Genomic DNA, 19,511 nt, shown 5'->3' with positions numbered 1-19,511 from the left:
GGCTGAGCACCAGCGGGACAACGTCTGGAGTTCACCCCGGGAAGAACGGCAGCAGCGCGGCTCCCCGAGGAGCACGGCTTGGGGCACCTTTTCCCACTTTCCCGCGGGAACCCTGACCGGGAAGCAGCAGCCCCGGGCACACCGGGCTCCCCCCCGCGCCCCGCCCTCCCGCTGCCTGCCGGGACTTGTGGTCCGCGGGGCCGCCCTTCCCAGCCTGCCCCGCCGCGCATGCGCCCTGCCGCTGGTGCGCGCCGGCGGCTGCCGGGCTGCCCGCCGGGTCCGCTCCTCCGGGGCCGCCCGGCCCTTCGCCGCCCTCCCCCGCCCGGCCATGAAGCCCTAGAGCTCTGCGGGCCGTAGCAGCCTGTTCGCCGCCAGCATGTTCGGCCGCTCCCGCAGCTGGGTGGGCGGCGGGCACGGGAAGGCCGCCCGCAGCATCCACTCCTTGGATCACCTCAAGTAAGCGCGGAGCTGGCGCGGGGCAGCTGTGAGGGGGCTGCGGCGGGGCCCTGCCGCGGGCCTGAGGGGGCTCGAAGGGAACGAGCCGGCGTCAGGGCCTGTCGGCGACCAAGCTGCGGCTGCGGAGGTGCTCGGGGCAGGGTTTGCCCGCGGAGGCGGCTGCGGAGCGCGGCCGGGGCGGCTCGGGGGTCCCGCAGGAGCGGGGCTGGGGAAGCGGCCCCCGGGCCGCCCGCTCCCGCCGGTTCCGCGCAGCTCTTCCCAGCCCGAAGCTGCCGGAGCGGGTCGGCAGAGGAGCAGCCCCTGCGCGGGGCGGGCTGGTGCCTTACTTACGGAAATCTGCCTCTTCGTCCCAGAATGTCTCAGGGCAGGACGCAGGTGGTGATGTCATGTCGCACTCATGGCTGCGATACGGGTTGGCTTGGTTTTTAATTGTGCCACAGGCTCCTTCGGTGGAGTAGGGTGTAAGGAGTGAGAAATACAAGACATTTCGCATTCCTCTTGAGGGAGAACTTTGTTTCCTGGTAGTGGCTAAGACGGGGAAGTGAGGAGCCTGGTCCCAGCCTGTAAACAACAGAGACCTTCTGAGGTGTGCGTGGGTCTCAGCAATCACAGTGACTCACGGTGCTCAGGACGGTGGTTTTGAAGGCCATGGGGATATACCCTGGTTAGAGGGCCCAGCAGCTGACGCAGAAGTAAAGCCCTTGAGCTTTGAGAATTTCAGCGTTGCTCTCCGGAGTCTGACATCCTTGTGTTACTGCTGAATGCAGAAGGTGAAATAGTTTTGTTCTAGCTGTGCCACTGGAGAGTTGAAAGGATGGCAAGGGATAAAACTATTTTAAATTCTCTGTTCCGTTTTAAGGGTTCTGCTGTTGCGAGAAAAATGAGACCCACTGTTTTAGCTTTTCTTTCTACTGAACAAGAAAAGGGGTTCATTAAGAAGGGAGTCATTTTGTACTGAAATCACTGAATACATAGCTCATTGAGAAATAAGTGGCTGGTAGTTTTCAATGATTAGTCAGTCAGATTACAGGGAAGACATGAATGGGGTCTGACACTAATGAGTAGGATGCATTTATAGAAGATTTGGATCTTGCAATTACTTTATCAAGGTGATTTAGGGATTCTGATCTTTGTCTCTAAACTGGGAATATGTTCAAAGCCAGCAAGACTAATTGAAATGCATTACTTTTTACCAAAGACAGGGAGGAAATCAAGTCTGTAAATACAGAACTGTCGAGGCAGTAGCACTGCAGAAAGTAGTTCTGAAAGCATGGTAGGTCAGTCTAGTAAGTCAACATGATCTGGCATTGCAGGAAGAAGAGGAGAAGTCATCCTCAGATAAAACCTAGGAAAGTTTTATTTAGCATGCAAGGGGTTGTCATGGGGCTCAGTGCTAGTGGAGCTTTAAATCTATCTGGTTTTGATATTACACTTGAAGACAGAGCAAGAATGCTGACCCATTATTAACTTAGAAGAAATGGAGTTTAAGTTTAGAAAACGTAGGCTGGTGAGAGGGAGACTTCAGGATGTTAGAATCTTTGAGGCAAGAAAAATGTGATTGTATGTTCTCTCAGGGCCATGGAGGGTAGAAAAAGTGATACCCTGTTTGATTTGCAGCAAAAGGGAATCAGGCTATAAATGTGGCTTATTCTTGACTTCTTATCTGAGAATTAAAAGTATATGCTTATCTACTAAAATATTAACTTCAGTTTGTTTGCTTTTTTGCATGTGATTTCTTTAATTGTGAAATTTAAAATGGCAGTATGCAAAGGACAGCCAAGACCTTTGATCTGTTTAGACTATGTATATTTTAAGTGTTTGTTTCTTCACGTGTTCCATGTGATGAATTGAGTAGAATGCACCAACCTTGCTATGACAGGTTAGCTTAGCCTATAAAAGGTATATTATGCTATGTTACAAGAGTGAAATTAACCCTGGGGAATATTTTTATTTTTTAACATGCATAATGTGAAGTTTAGTCCAAACTGTAAATGATAACATCTGTTTAGCAATACTGAGAGAGTTACTGGTTTCTCAATGCTGGATCTGAAACTTCCTTTCCCATCAGCTTTAATGCAGTTTGAGGCTTGCTTTTCAAATTTTATTACTGAGTCTTTCTGCAAACACCCTGAGAAATTTGTGAGGCTGTTGTATCAACTGTTTTGATATAGTCTCTTGGTCCAGTGAAAATGGAGTGTAATCCAGCTTTCTAATACCTTGCTAAATTGTGGGCTGGGGAGACTATGAAATTGTACTGACAACTTCCTGGGGGCTTCTGACTATTTTTATTTTTTTCAGAGAACTTGACGTTTTCATGCCCTTTGCTTAGTATTAAGGGAATACCAATAACTTCATTATTGGAGAAAACCTAAATATTCTGGAACCAGGAACAATGTTAGTGATTGCTTGTGAAAGTGATCTGAAATTACCTATTTATCTTTACATAAAATTGCACCCGAAAAAAGGCCAGAATCCACTTCCCAAAGGTGACATCCATTAGCTTGAAACAAGGCCCTTTTCTCCTCGCTTCTTATATACTCTCTGCTTTATTATATACTTCCAGTTCTAAAAGCAAATGGATGAATGCTGGTTTAGACACTGTCAGTTTGCTGCACAAACTTGAAGCTAGTGCTTTCTCACAAGCTGTGTGTTCTTCTCTTTTCTCTTGTGACCTCCTTTGCACGTAAGCCCGGCGTTCTTGTGTAGGTCAGGATTTCTTACAGCTCTCTCCAGCCACTGACTGTGATACTCGCTGTACTCAGCTTCTGCAGCTCCTCAGCTTAGGAGCTGTGACCTGTGGTTAAAGTACCAAAAAGTCTTGCATATTGCCCAACTGAGGATCGTCTAACCTTAGAAGATGAATAGTCAGGTCTCCTTGAGAGTGTAACTGTCTTCTTTCCTCATCTATCTACAAACTTTGACTTTGCATTGGAATGGATGAAGAGGATTTTTTATTATTTCCCACAGTTTATAAGTGATGTATCTGAACCATTTCTGAAGAGTTAATCTGATAATAACCTTGATGTTATTGCTGAAGTGAAAGGCTCTGAAACTTAGCTTAGTATCTTTGCTTTTAGATGCAATTTTTTTCCTACTTTTCTAAGGGGTATTTTATATAGCCTTGTTTGTTACCTTCAGGTGTGTTTCCCATTATTGCCTCTACACTTGGTATTTTAAGTGCATACTGATTGCACAAAAGATTTTGTACCATTCGAATTGGGTGCTGAGCATTTTTCATGACTTGGTCAGATGCAATGTCCATAAACATGTATGGTTGAGGACTTGTTTCTCAGCTGATTCATTTCCTGAAGGGTTGTCTGTGCTGTACATCGAGTTTCCTTTATGAGCACATACTAATTACATGTTACAGGCAGCACGAAGAAGCAAACATGTTATGGTTATTCATATGGAGGTTTTTAGATTTGAGTGCTTGACTTCCTAAACTCTTATCTATTTTAGTGCATTTTTGTAAGTAGGAAAGTAATTAACACAGTGTATTTATGAGTTATATTATCCCTTTGAGCACAGTTTCTTACCAGAAAAATGTTCAGAATTTTGTTTGTTCTCTTAAGTTGCTGGCGAAATCTCCCACCGATTTTGATGGTGCTGGGTGCCTTGACACTTCCTGCATGGTGGGTTTTTGTTAGGTTTTTGTTTGTTTGAAGGCAGTCTTCAAATACACAGAGTTCACAAAAACCTCCTCTTTGAGCTTTTAGCATTTTAGAGCACAAACTCAACCATTTGTAATCAGCATTTAAAGGCAAGCATTAAGGATTTATGTAAATATAAAAATACTGGTTTTGTGTGAGACTTCATATTGTCATGATATGGTATGTTGCATATATTTTAAGAAAAACAAAGTCTGTGCATGGTTTCTCATTCATTTTTAAGTAAGTAGACGAAGGAAGAGCTTGAAAGTGAAGCCCAGGTTTTCTCTAAGTGCTTCAGTGTGTTAGCAAATCAAGGAACTTTGCAGTAATAATACTAAGAATACATTAACTATGAATTAGTTTGCTTAACTAGTCAATGTTTCTTGCTTTTTGCACCTGTAATGCTCTGTGTCCCATAGACTCCTGAGGTGACATAGTAGCATGTAATTTTTCCCACTGCTTCCAATTCCCAGAGATCTGCTGTTGGAATAAACTTTATTTCCAAGTTTGCATAATGTATCATAGTAGTGAGAAGTATGTGTTCCCAGGTGCAATAACTGACATTACTTCAAATAGATAGGCTAAAATATGTGAAGTAGTATAGTATTAATTAGCTCTCAGGAAAAATACTTACTATACAGATTGCTGTGGAATGAACTCTTCTGATTTGATTGCCTTCTGTCTTCATCTGTCCACTGTTCCATTAACTGATGCATGCTCAGAACAGTGACTTAGTTTCTGCTGGTTTGATTCACTGTCCTGACAATACATGTAGAGCCATAATGGAAAGTTTTCACAGGTCTTTTTAGAAGGCCCCAGGAATTCTCATGTGTGGTCAGACTTAAACTCTCTCATCTTCACTGTGAGTCATCATGCTGCCAGTCTCCAGAGAAGGAATCTTGAACTGTGATCATCAGATTAGTTGAAGAGGATTTGCAGGTGCTCTTTGGCTTGCTGTTTTGTTAGGGGATGGCACGTGACCAGGCAGTTAAGACTGTAGGAGATAACTAGATATCAACTTTTCCATAGAATGATTTCAATCTGAGCAGTTTTCTATTCTGGTTTTGGAAAATGAGTGTTGATTTAGGAGGGGAAAAAACTGCGTAAAGGAGAGAAAATTTTTTACTGAAGAGAAAGAGTATGAGAAGCCAATCTTTCCCCCCCTCCTGCCACCTCTTCCCTTTTCCTTCTTCTTTCCTTTGCTGTCTGGCAGGGTAACTTTAATGTGATGTAGGCTTTATCACATTGCTAATTCTGGGGGAAGGAGAAGGGAGCATGCAGTACATCAAGTTTGTTTAAACTGTGACTTCTGAGAGTTGTTTACCTCTCAGTGTCCTTGTGTAGTACTCAACACAGTACAATCGTTATTTGATTATTAAGCAATATCAAGATCAGCCAACATACAGCATTTTACCATAATAGCAAAATAAACTTCTCTGAAATAGCTTCTGTTTCTTGCATGGCTTATGAGGACAGACTGTCTTGCAACAAGTCCTGTGAAGCTCTGACCTACTGAGTGGCAGCTCAGTGGTTGAAGAAGATTCCCCCAAAGCAAATTTTGCAGATTTTAAGTAAACTGTAAATATGATCAAACTTTTTTTTTTTAATTGAACTCAAGTGTGAAAAAGGTTCTTTAACTAGGTAATAGCTTGTTTTGTCTTCCTGTCTGAGAAATATTTGGAGCAGCCTGATACGTGTGTTCAGTTAACTGGCAGTTTAGTCTCCAGCTGCATGTTTGCCCAGTGCAGTGATTCAGTTTCTTGGTGTAGATAAAATTGATGGGAATACTGTTTTTTGAAATGTGATTTCAATACAAACCTTTCAGATTTTAATTAGCTTCCCATCACCTGTGTAATATAGACATACATTTTTTTAATCTTCACTAGACGGCCTTAAACTCTTGCCCTTTGAGATGGTAAAGCTGTAATTTGCCACCTTCCCAATCAGTATTTCCATGCTTGAAGGGCCAGAGACCTGATGAGTAAGCTTTGCCAAGATGAGTGATTAGGCTTGACAGTCCTGATTATTAACCATCCAATTGACGTGACAAGAGAAGGGATCTAACTTTTCTCTGTAGTTCTGCATGTGCCCCTTTCTAGAATTAGATTTTTCCATCTCAGCTACTGTGTGCTTGCCTGCTTCTTTCACCTTTTTGTTGCTCATCGCTCCTTTGACTTTAACATAACTTCCAAAGAAAGCTTTCTTACTAGTGTAAGAAGCATCATTTCTAGTCCTACGTTAGCATATGCATAAGCATTCATAACTCACCTGGCTAGTTATGGATTTGTTTCGTTTATCACATTCTTTTTAACAGTTACTTTTCTCTCTCCATCAATATTAAAAGGAAATGTTAGGATTCTTAAATTTTACAGTGACAGTAAAATAGTGTATGTCTGTTTATGTCATATATGTCTGTCTATGTTAAGTTACAGTGACCAAGACAAACATGGTGCATGTGAAAGTGGCAGGATAGCATATTAATTGTCATTATTTTTCTCTTTTAGATACATGTATCATGTTTTGACTAAAAACACAACAGTAACAGATCACAACCGTAACCTGCTGGTAGAGACTATTCGTTCTATAACAGAGATCCTGATATGGGGGGATCAGAATGACAGCTCGGTATTTGAGTAAGTACTTCTAAGAAATTTTGACTCTTTGTTTTGTTGTTTTTTCTTTGAAGAACTATTTGAGTTGTGTAGAGATCTAGTTCAAAAGGCTAACTTTTCCAGAGCTGCATTTCCTGACTGTAGATAGAAAGCTGTGTCCTGTAGTAGGTGGGTAAGCAGGTTCATATTCTTATTATCCAAAAGATCATATTCTTATTATACAAAGAAACAAAGAGTTAACAAAAAAGTTTTCCAAGTCCAGAACCTCTTTCATGTACTGCTGTTGTTTGACTCTCAAATCTTTAATATAAATACAAAATCTAACCTATTTTATTGCCTGGATTTATTCAATGCATCTATTAATATCATATGACTGTAACTTGTTCAATTTATATAAGATAGTAGTAATAGATAACATTCTAGCCACGATATTTAGGGGAATTATTCAGATGTTATTTTAATCCTCATAAAATAGCACGATAGAAAAATAAACTTCAAAACAAATCTGACTGTATTGATGTCCTTTGGCTGCTTCAAGACACTTGTTCTTTTATAAAGGTAGTTTGTGTTTGAGATAAGTAAAGCTAAGGTGTTTGGTGGTATGTAGGGAGTGGTTGGTATATTCTTCTGTTACACTGGTAAAACTTTGCAAAATAATTCTTCATAAATGTAAGCAAGATAATTTGGCAAACTTGCCTAGAATCATATCTGATCCTAGTAAAATTATGTTCCTGTTAAAGACAAGTGACTTAATAACACCTCTATTTTATTTCAGCTTTTTCTTGGAGAAGAATATGTTTGTCTTCTTCTTGAACATCTTGCGTCAGAAGTCAGGTCGTTACGTGTGTGTACAGCTCCTGCAGACTCTGAACATCCTTTTTGAGAATATCAGTCATGAAACATCGCTGTGTAAGCACACACTTCTAAACTGTTTAGGATTAAGTGATCAAGATTTGATTGAATTCCCTTTCATTTAATGAAACTTAGCCCTAGTGTCCCTTCACAGAAGAACACTATGAATTCCTGAATCATTTTAATTGAACACTACTGAAAATACAGTGTAGTTTGACTCCAGAGTACCTTTTAGTGTAAATTTTCAGTAGTACAGCAGTAGTATTTTGTACTGCTGAAACACTCCTTTAGCATATTTCAAGGGGTTCTGTACTTGTGGTCTGAAATGTTCACCTTGCTGCTTCAGATTGAAGTGGAACTCTTGTATAATTTTGTACTGGAGCTTTTCTGACGTCTTTAGGACTGGCATTCAGCCACTTGCATTTACTTCAGAGGTTTGAGAAGCATACAAAGAGGACAGAGAATTAATAGTTTAAGGTACTCCACAACTATCATGAAAAGTCCTGTACAAGTCTTTGAGACTTTATGACACTGGGAGGAAAAGAGAGTTGTTTTAAGTGTTAGTAGCTGTAAAGCCTACATAAATTGAGGAGAGTGAAGTGTATTCTCAGTTGTCTTGTTCTTGGGAGCAAAGACTTTTGTGGGGAACAATTGCCTTATATAATCCCTTGAAGCCATCACTTGAGTTGTTTGGGTAAAAACTGGGAAAGCATCAGGTAGTTTGTTGCCAGCTGACACTTGAAATACAGCTAGTTAACATAATGGTTTATTTCTTTCTGTTAACCTGTGCCATGTCTCTTTATTTTTCAGACTACCTGCTCTCCAATAACTATGTAAATTCTATTATTGTTCACAAATTTGACTTTTCTGATGAGGAGATCATGGCATATTACATATCATTTTTGAAAACTCTTTCCTTGAAACTCAATAATCATACTGTACATTTCTTTTATAATGAGGTAAGTGAAGCTAAAGGAAAATAATTTTAATTGGAAATATACACCAATTTGGCACGTTTTCTATTTAATCTCTTGTCTTAGTTTGTCCTGCATTTATTTTTATACAGTAATATCAGTGATTGAAAATTTGGTTGTGGAGATCTCTGCAAAAGCATGATTAAAGAAGGTCTTTGTCCTCATACAGCTGTAATAAAATCAAAATCTGGAAGTCAGTCTTATATTGGACTGTTTTGGTAGTTCTGAAGTCTTCTTCCCTGAGAATTCAACTTGTTTATGGCTTGTTTTCTTGTGCTTTTATAAACAGAATCTTTTCTGTTGCACCACGTTGTTCTAAGAGGCTTAGTCAAAGTCCGAGTTGGCCAAAAGGCCAAAGTTGAAACGGATTATTCCTTGCTCCATTCCGCTTTTCTCCAGACGGGGGCGTTAAAGCCTTGAGTATGTGCAAAGTCAACATCAGCAGTTCATTTTAATGCAGAGCCACAAATACAGCTGACTCTGCACTGTAAAATCATTTCCCTTATGTAAGTAGGACATAAAAATACCAGAGTAGCACAGGGAAAACAGTTCACATACAGAATTCCAACAAATATTCGGTACATGTTTTGGTTAATTCATAAATACTTTCTTTCCTCTTGTTCCAGCACACTAATGACTTCGCTTTGTACACTGAAGCTATTAAATTTTTTAACCACCCAGAAAGCATGGTCAGGATTGCTGTTAGGACTATCACTTTAAATGTCTACAAAGGTATGCTTTTTATAATATAAAAAAGGCATGTGTACAAAATGCTTGTTTCATTTTGTAGCTTAATTTTTGGTTATTTACATTATTTAAGGATTTTCTGTCTAAGCTTGGCATGTTGACATGCTTCAGGTGCACATTTTGGTTTTTATGAAATGGAATCCCAAACCTACAATATGTACTTGTAATGAGTACAGTTTCCTCACAATGAAAATGGTTTAAAAACAAACTACAGGAGAGTATCAAAAATACACAATGGACTTCAGCTTCCCTTCCAACAGAGATCAGAATGTGACTGTCTTTAAAAACCAACCAACCAAAAATAATAACTCCAAAACCAAAGTGCTTTAAGAATATCAAGTATATTTTTACTAAAGATCTTGAGCTTTGTAATGTATGAGACTGTAACTTTTTTTCCTACATGGCTTTGGATCTGAAGTGCATTAGAATATGCTTGTAGAGCTCCTAGAGGCAGCAGTCACTCCAGACTAAAAAAGAGCTAGACCATTCCCAGAGGTGCCCAGTGAAAGCAGGGAGGCTGCAGTCACAAATTCCTGTACTTGACCTACCAGTAAGACATAAGGAAATAAAATTTCCCACTGAGAATGGTTAACTGGATAGGCTGCATAGCAGTTAAGTTCTTTATAGTGTGGACTGCAAAGGACAAAATGGCTTTCTTTTTTGTATGTTGAGAAATTGCCACTTGATACTTGTTCTCTACTTTAAGGAGATGTAAAGCTAAATATGAGCTCACAAAGAGAGCAAAGTGCAGGCTTCGTATCCTATTGGTTATATATTTATGTAACTGAATGTTTTACAGTTAAAAAAATGTGCTTGTCTAGAATTTTCATTGCATGTTGTAGTGATATAAAGGTTAGACTTGAAAAAGCACAGCTCAGATGTTCAGGTTTCATAATTTTCTGACTTTTTCATATATTCTGATCTAACACCTACTCTCTGTCTTCTAGTTTAGATGCTTTGTGCTTTAGCTTTTTAAACCCCTTTAGAGGATGCCACTATCCCAGTTCCTAATCCTGTTAACTGTTGTCTTTCTTTTGCCCTTCCTTCACTGATGATTCCTGTGTTCCTTAATGCAGTGTCATGTAAGTCTAACTAGCTTGACTTTCAGCATTACTGCTTTATTCTTTCCTCTTCCTTTTAATATAGAATGTGCTAAAAAACCTTTCTGAATTCCACCAGATTTGTTTCTCTTCAGAGCTATGTACATGTATCAATATTAGGCTCATTCAGGCTAACTAAGAATTGATATGATGCTTTTCTAGATGTCCATTTCATGCATAAGACCATGTCAGGTATATACCTGTATGAAAAGCTAGCATGTAATAAAAATTCAGAACATACTTTGTTGTATTTCTTAAAATTGCTCTTTTTTAAATTAGCAACTGATTTGTTTCTTTGTAATGATTTCTCTTCAGTGGACAACCAACCTATGCTGCATTATATTAGAGATAAAACTGCTGTCCCTTATTTCTCCAACCTTGTTTGGTTTATTGGAAGCCACGTGATAGAACTGGATAACTGCGTGCAGACTGATGAAGAGTAAGCTTTTACAGATGCTGGGTATTGAATGGAAATGCATTTCCCAGAAACTGATACTCTCCTTATTTTGTTTGTAATAGTCCGGTTAAGTTAATTTCTGAATATGTTTCTGTGTAGACAATTAAATATTTTCATTCTTTCAGAGTTGTTTTTTTTTTGTAATTCTGCAAATGAATATTGGTTAATGCTGTGTGCCCTATCTGTGCTAATACTTGTACAAGTAAATTAGTGTTTGGCAACATGCTTTTTCTTCAGCCTTGTTTTAATTCTGCTCAATTTAGTAGATATCCAGAAGACAAAGGTATTTTGTGCTTCTCAGTCTTACTAACTTTGTTTTTTTTAATGTTTCTTTTCTGTGTATCATCTTAGTATAAGAGCTTTCTAAAAAGATTCTAAGCAAAAAAGGAAAACTGGAAAAGTGGACTTTATTTAACATATGAGCTGTCAGGCCTAAAATTCCTTTCAGTAATTGATAGTGGAATATTACACAGATTTTCCTGATTCTGGTTATTTTTAGTTTGCCTTCCCACCTTCACCTTAGAATGAACAGCTGTTTCTTGCTTTCTCAAAGTGAAGACATAGGTATTAAACACAACATAGATTTCTTCTTTTATTTTTTGAAACAAATATCAGCATTTTCTGTGGTTGGTTTGTGAAAAGACCTGCAGTCAAAATCAATTTTTTTAAAAAACTTTGCTTCTGGAAACTTGGGGAAAAAAACTTGTATATGCATCCTAAAGCACTTATAAGCCTGAATATTCTGCTAGCTGTTAACTTCACTGAAATAATCCTCTTTAGGCAGTCAGTCTGCGCAAGGTGACCTGTGGAAGGGATACATGTTTACTCTTTAATTAAGTTTTTAAGATTTTGACAACTGATTGTATTGGAGACTTTCTGCTTTCTTTTTCAGGCACAGAAATAGGGGCAAACTGAGTGACCTGGTTGCAGAACATCTCGATCATTTACATTACCTTAATGATATCCTTATCATTAATTGTGAATTTTTAAATGATGTGCTGACAGACCACCTCCTTAATAGGCTCTTTCTTCCCCTCTACGTGTATTCATTAGTAAATCAAGATAAGGTAAGCTTATACCTGCAAACAATTGTGTCTTACAGGTGTTACTTTCAGTATGCATAATTATTTGTTCAGCAGGTATATTCTGTATTTGAATGTGATACAGTTGATTTATTTTTAAAATACAGCCTTTACATTTAGTGGAAACATAATTTTTAATGAAATAGAAACTGTACAGGTTCCTGTATTCACTTGCCTTTTAAGAAAATAAATTAATTTTAATAGGTTTTTTGGGTTGTTTTGGGTTTTTTCCCTTCCCTCTTACTAATATTCCATAGTGGTGTTTGTTCTTAAAATACACCAGGCTTTGTGAATTTCAACATACTTTCATTAACTAGAGGTCAGGTTTCTTGCAAGTTAATGAATTCAGTATATTGCATGTGCATTGAATAACAAAGAGCTTCTTGTCTTGCCATTGATAATAGTGAAGCAGTTTTCCTGACTTCTACTTTAGTTTCAGCTATTCTGACTCTTTCCATTCACACACATTAAAAAATCTTCTTATTCTCCTGTTTTCAGGCAGATATCTGTTAGTGTGAATTTAGAGATACTTGCAATCATAAAATTAAGGTGTTCTTACCTTTTGAGATGACTGAAGAATTTATTTAGTGATGGTTTTCCAAGTATCATAAGTGTATTTTTAGAAACGTTTTCATTACTACTGGTATCTAAATTTAGCACTTCTGTACTCGAGTTATACTTCACATATTTTTGTCCAGTGTGATTTACCTGATTTAGAGAATTGTCTGTGAAGAACGTGGTTTTATTATGTGAGCAATATTGCATTGTTTCTAAATAGCTGATTCTTTGAGTAGATGTCAAAGAATGATAACAGAGCTTCTTTTTGAAGGACTAGTAGCATCCTGAAAACCAATATACTTCTTAGATACCTGTTAAATTTAAGTTACTGAAGACATTATGAAAGACTGTAATCAATAGCAAATCTTTAAGTATGTAAAGGGACACATACATTTGGAGAGTGTTAATTTGAAATAGTTTATAAGAAGTGGATGTTAACTAGCATGATGCCTTCTGAATATTTTTTAGCACAATGTGGAACAATGCAGTGTTAAAAGGTTTGTTTTAAATAAAATACTAAACTGTGTAAATGCTTTAACTTTGTGTCAATAAACCAACATTTCTTATAACATTTTTCCTGTAGGGTGGAGAGCGTCCAAAAATAAGTCTCCAAGTTTCTCTCTATCTTCTTTCTCAAGTAAGTATTTTTGTCCCGTTTTGGAATGTTTTACAGTAGTGTTATCATTTTTAAATTACTGTATTTTTGTCTGTTTTGACAAAGCCATTAATGACAATTTGGTAAACAATGTTTTAACCCAGTCAGTTCGTTTTTTTGTTTTCTTTTTAAAGCAAGATAATTTGTCTTTTTATCGACAGAAAAATAGCTGCTTAGTTTACTTAAGGTCATTCTTCTGAGGATCCCATAGCAAAGGTTAGAGCATTCAGTGATTATAGTTTGTGTACACTGCCTGACAAATGAGGCATAAGAAGGCCATGCAATGTGCTGGAACAGAATTTAGTAAACTTGCAGGTGAAATTGAGCTAGATGCTGTGTTGCACTTTGAATCTGCCAAAGCTGTGGAAGATTCCAGGTTTGAATTTTCCTCTTTGAAAAACAGAGGGAGCATGGGGTGTTTTGATTGAGTTGTTTGTTTGGGGTTGTTTTTTGTTTTTAAAAAGCAAACAACAACAACAAAACCAACCACAAACAAACCCCAAATAACCCGCCACCACCAAAATCTCAAACCTTCTCACAATTTTAATTTAATTGTGCCTATACCTTAAGTCTATAATTAAGTACTTGTTATTTCTTATTCTTTCCAGTCCCGTTTCCTTTTCTTTCTGGAGCTTATTTTCAAATGAAGAGTGTTTTACAATGGAAATTTTTTTTTGTTGTAGGGAAAAATAATATTTTCTCCCTGTAGTCTTAAGTGCATACTATGAGAGTAGTTTTCTTAAATTATTTTCTCTGACTATAGTTTTGACTTGTGTTCATAAAATTTATGCTTTTTTCTTTGAACTTATGATTTTACATTTTGCAGTAAAATGTAAATGTACAGTACATTTACTTTATGATTTTACTGTCATTTTAATATGATCTGGCCTGTAACCTCATCTTCTTTTTTTGAAGAACTTTCCTGAAAAATGTGATTTTCAGGGTGTTACAGCTTGATGCTTCTTCATTGCAACCTAAAAATTTCTGGTGAGGTGGGAGCTATTTGGCACAGATAAAACCTTGGGAGCAACAGCTTCTTGTAACTAAAGGGATCTGCATCATAGAGTTGTGCATGCTGGCCTCTTAACATCTTGCTTTCAGCAGAAGTATTGGCTAGGTACCACATAAAGATTTCTATGTTCTTTATTGTTTTTAATAAAGAAAATGGAACTTTTTTCCAAACTATAAAGAGCTGTGAGCAAATGTTGTGTATCAGAATGGGATGTGATGTAGAAAATCAAGCTACTTTCTCTGTAACCAGCAGAAATGCATCTTTTTCCACCTCCTATTAATAAGAGTCTGTGTTTGATGGAGTGGGATCTGAAGAAGTGTGCACTGAGTAGATGAAAAACCTTCTTCACTATTTCTGTGATTGCCACCAGGCATGCACTTCAGATGTTATGTATTAGAGACAAGGGCTCAAGAGACTCACCCTAGCAGTGGATTTTCATCCATTGTTCACATAATGAACATAGAATGTACTTATGCCAAAGCATGCCTGTGAGTAGCTGAGCTATGCTTTCTGAATTAGATTTGTGAAGTTGTTCCAAGTATTTCTGAAGTGTGTTGTGACTTTCCAAAGTTTTACTTAGGTCGCCACTGCGTGCTCATAATCACTTCACTTTTGAAGGTCTGGAATGATTCTGACTTTAATCCAAAAACCTGTGGAAATGATGTTTATCTGAATATTGTCAAAACAATGTTTGGGTTTACTGATTTAGAAATCGTTTGGGGATTTTTCAGCTACAGCCACTGTTTGGGGATCCAGCTTTGATATTCCTGTGAAGAGAGAGTTTCTAAGCTGACAAAAGGCTGTTGCAGCTGGACCTGAGCTGGTTCTATCCAGAAGCCAATTGTTTGCTAGGCCAACTTTGTAAAGCTTTACTTAAAAATCTAGTGGTTAGTGTAAACAGAACTATGTTCAAGCACTGAAGCTCTTCTGAGCAAGTGCTTTAATGTTATAGTCAGTAAGGCCCTCATTCCTGTGTTATGTAGCTGCTTTGAAGCTAGATTATAATTCATTGCAATTTCATAACCAGAAAAGCTGCTGCTAATCCAGTTCAGCCTATTACATGACACTTACCCATGAATCACAGCAGAGTAAATGTGTGCACAACACAAGCTTGCAGGAGTCCTGCCACTCACTGGCATGCAAGAAGGTCAGTGGGTGCTGTGCAGCAGCAGCATCAGTTTGTGTAGCTTCTCAGAAAAAAAACAATTTTCTGGAGCAGTTTTATCTGTGTTTCTTGCTAGAATATCACACAACTGTCCCCTCACAGCTGATGAGAAGAGAGAATTTATGTTTCTCCAAAGGAGGGAGGAATATGAAGGATTATTAAAACTAGGTAGAGTAAAATGGAGAGGCCAAATACCTGGAGAGAATTATGGTCTTTTGTGATTTGAAGTAGATTTCATGAGCTGTTGGTGTTTCTAATTGTTATGTATATGCAAACTTAAGATACCTGTTTAATAAGGTCAAAGAAGTATGTTCAGTGACTGAAACTGTGAAATATATGTGTTCTGTAACACATGTCTGATATTTCTTTCTACCCTTCTTTTAATAGGTTTTTCTAATTATACATTACGCTCCTTTGGTGAACTCACTGGCTGAGGTTATTCTTAATGGTGACCTTTCGGTCTTTTCTTCTAAAGTTGAGCAAGATATACAGAAAAACCCAGTAAGTGGACCACTAAACTTTAACATTTTTATTTTTAGAGGCAAGTTGAAACACAAAATCAGATATCTGGAAACTGGTAAGCTACAGGACTTGTGTTGGAAGAGCAGCAATAGGAATCATCAGCTTTATTTGTTGGATATGATAGCAGTAAAATGCTCTGTGCAACTTGCAGTATTATGTTATTGTCAAGGTTCCAGCATTTCTGTGTATGCATATGTATTTCAGGCAGTTATATAAGAATGTGTAGGGGACAAAACAAAATACTTAGTTGCTTCTGTGGGAGTCAGACACTGCAAAGGCTTCCTTCATTTTTATGGGATACTTTTATAATCTAGCCTTCAGTGTTTAGGTTTTGTTATCAGCTCTTTGATAGTAAAACAGAAATGAGTCATCACAACTTTACCGTGAAATTACTTTGTTATGCAACTTGTAGTAGAAATGAGAGACCTAGAAAAAAAACACCTGGCTTTTTGGTAAATCCCTTGGATATAGAAGGAAATGAAGTTTTTCATCTGAACATGCCTAAAGTTTTAGCAGTAAAAAAAGATCATCTCTGGAAGTGTGCATCAGTAAGGATTATAGTATATTGAGCAGACACAAACAGATGGGAGTGCTGTAACTGTCATTGCCCTTGTACCTTCAGGTTTAGCCCTGTGTAGCTGTTGCTAGATGGCTGTTAGTGTTTTTCTAAGTGTGTCATGTACATGTTTGGTTTTTTCTCTTTTATTGTGGGATTCAGAGTTTGTGAAATGCTTGCCTGTTGATTTTTATAGGCCTGTTTGGTGATAAGAAGGAGGTATGACCTTACTTTGGTTAGGAGGCTTCTGACTGTAGTTCTGTCTAAAGATTGAACGTGTCCCCTAATATCTGACTGGTCAGCAAAGTGTTACTGACTGAATGTTTAATTCATAGCAAGCAGTAAGTTCTTACGAATGTTCTTTGCCTGCACTGGCTATTTCTCTGGGAGTTTCAAGGGAGAGATAGAAGTCAGCTTTTTCAGATTTCTTCCTACTGTGCAGCAGAAATTGTGTGGGCTGATTTTAGCCAGTAGTTCTTGGGTTCTGGTATTTTGTACTGTTGACCTTGATATTTCAAACCTAATCTTTTTTAGAAAACATTACAGTGGAATGGTAGAGCTGACTGAATGCAATCTCATGTGTTTGCAAATGTCTGAGCTTCTGCTAGCTGTCTCTATGTCATGTGTGTTACTTGTACCAGAAGCAGTTTTGTTACTAGGAAATTTGTGGTGAGAGGGTAGGGCACAAGTTGTTGCAGAAGTGAGATTTTCTTTTCCTGTCACAGTTACTGTACAGAATTGCAGAATGTTATGTATGTTGGTGTCCTGGCACTGTTAGAAATATTAGGGGTTCTTATAAATTTTTGTTTACCTGTTCTCTGTAATACTGTTTAGGTTGCTGCTTCTTACTGGTCTTAAAGATGTGTCCTCTGGCATGTAAACTGGAAATTCTGTCATACCTGAACAGGTAGTAAATAGGAGGGATATTGACTTTCCAGGAGAGACAGTGAAACAGCTAGAGGTGAAGGTTTGTTACAGGGAGAGCAGAATGGTGGCATTTCTGGTGGATGAGGAAGAAGCTTTCACAGGAGAAGCTTCAGGTTTTAGTAAATTCAACCATACTCTTCAATGAAACTTTGGAGGGGAAAACCTGTACTGTCAGAAAGCCTACTGGTGGAGGTTGATTATTTGCAGAAAGAGCAGGAAGTAATCTTTAGCAGAAGGCTCCGTGGCCTGCTTCCAATTAACTGCTCTCTGTTGATGAGTATGAACATCTACTGCATGTTGCATAGTGTTTTCTATTGATACGCAGCTGAATGTATTGAGGCTAAAGTTGGCTGTAGATACAGAAGACATATAGACAAGTAAAGGTGAGGCAGTTTCTTGTTGCTCTGTGATAGAACTTCTTAGGGAAGTTGATTTTTTAGCACTGTTTGTCATTTCAGGGACTGTTCTTTGGACTTTAAGGTATATCAGAATCACTGTACGCTGTTGAAAAGAAATGACAAACTTCTGTTGAATAATGGAAGCTATTTCAGAGGCTGCTTTAGAATTGCTTGTTCTGGGCTTAGTAGATAAAAAGTGATAAGCAAGGTTTCTAATTTACTTTTTGACTGAATTTAGGATGGCATTTGTTCTGAAGTTAGACCCAAACATATTTTACTTCTTCCTTTCTGTTATAATTTCCCATGGTAATAATTTTGTTACTTTCCTAAGCTTGTTGTTTCAGGGATATCACTGCGAGATAACCCCAGTTATCTCCCTGCTCTGTACCTAACACTACTCATCTCTTGTAACTGAGATGTCTTGATATCTTTACATTGAAGTGTAACTGTCAGCTTCTAACTAACATGTAGTTTCTAAAACCCAAAGAAAGTAGAACCTCATGTCTTGTATTCATCTTCCTAAAAAAGTGAATTACAGTGGAATGAGGTGTAGGGACTGTGGGCTGAGATGAGCAGAAGCTGGCTCGTGTGTCCTTTTGATAGGATACCAAATGAGTTAAGAATACTTAACAAAAAAGCTTAGAAGAGTTGCACTTGCTGTGTGTAAATGCAACATATCCAGAGTTATTTAAGGCAAAAGAACAATGGTAGTTGTCATGACAGGAACAAATGATAGTTTTTACTGGAAATCACTTTGTGGAAAAAAATCACCAGCAGATCTAACTGCTGAGAGCTTATGAATTGGCAATAACCCATGGAGATCTGCTGCACATCATAGGGCAGTAATGACTGCCCAGCCTCCATTGAACAGCTTCTCCACCTCAAAGTATAGCAAATTAAAATACACTTTTCTTTCCGTATTTTTTCCCTGTATTTGTCTTTCTAGGTGGCATCAGAAGAAATACTAACTTACCTCCTGATAAGAGTTGAATATGTGTAGCCACCAGAATGTCTTTCGAGTTGTTAGCAGTCATCACACTAAGGTTTACCTTGCTCTGAGATCTGTTCTCCTGCATACTTTGGATGTGGGCCAGTTCTACCTACTTCATGTTCTTAATTTCTTGTTTAACCTACTTTCTCCTTCCTGTAAAAGCTGCTACCAGTACTGCCTTATTTTACCAGCACTCATTGAAGAAAACAGAACAAAATTGAAACTAGAATTGAAAAACATTTTAAATGTATGAAATAGCAGTATCTCAAACTGTGTAACCAACTTAGTACATAATTTATCTAAATAAATCCCTTTGAAGTCTGATTTTAGAATGTTTTAGATGTATAGCCTTGTTATATTTAGCAGAACAGAATATATATGTTAATTTTTTCTTAGCATTTTTACTTGAGGTGGACCAGACCATGGTTCGGTGCTTACAAACACATCTCTGTCTATTGGTCTCTTCTGTTACTTTGCTCATAAGGCTAGGAGTGTTAGACATGTGAGGATGTTAGGTGCATGCAGACTTCATAAAGAAAGTAGCTACAGAATTCTAGGAAGCAATTGTAAGAAGTGAATGCAGGGAAGGGAAAATACATTACGCAGCTTGTGTGCTAAAGACTGGGACTTAATGTGTTCTCCCCTTTTCTTACAACTTTTCTGATCAGAAGCCATCAATAAAAGGTTATCTGCTTGTAACTGTGGTTGCTTTAAAACCTTATGTCGCACTTTGATCAGACTAAAAATATATCATAGAGGTTACTGTGGGACATAAGTGTGGTGAGTTTCACAGTGTG

General features: G+C 38.1%; 1 protein-coding gene across 4 annotated transcripts in view; it reads left to right on the top strand.

Moving 5' to 3' along the window:
- Nucleotides 1-254: 254 nt before the first annotated feature.
- The window catches only part of CLEC16A (C-type lectin domain containing 16A), a 64,327-nt gene continuing 45,070 nt past the window's right edge, over nt 255-19,511 (top strand). For all 4 annotated transcript variants that reach the window (XM_051632192.1, XM_051632195.1, XM_051632193.1 and 1 more), the window contains exons 1-9: nt 255-456; nt 6,611-6,739; nt 7,494-7,627; nt 8,381-8,529; nt 9,171-9,276; nt 10,707-10,830; nt 11,741-11,915; nt 13,072-13,125; nt 15,708-15,821. In XM_051632192.1, the coding sequence (XP_051488152.1) occupies nt 377-456; nt 6,611-6,739; nt 7,494-7,627; nt 8,381-8,529; nt 9,171-9,276; nt 10,707-10,830; nt 11,741-11,915; nt 13,072-13,125; nt 15,708-15,821 (1,065 nt within the window). In that variant the 5' untranslated portion in view covers nt 255-376. The remainder of the gene's footprint in view (nt 457-6,610; nt 6,740-7,493; nt 7,628-8,380; nt 8,530-9,170; nt 9,277-10,706; nt 10,831-11,740; nt 11,916-13,071; nt 13,126-15,707; nt 15,822-19,511) is intronic.

This window comes from Apus apus, chromosome 14 (genome assembly GCF_020740795.1).
Source record: "Apus apus isolate bApuApu2 chromosome 14, bApuApu2.pri.cur, whole genome shotgun sequence".
NCBI classification, from domain to species: Eukaryota; Metazoa; Chordata; class Aves; order Apodiformes; family Apodidae; genus Apus; species Apus apus.
This window is presented reverse-complemented; position numbering and strand designations above follow the sequence as displayed.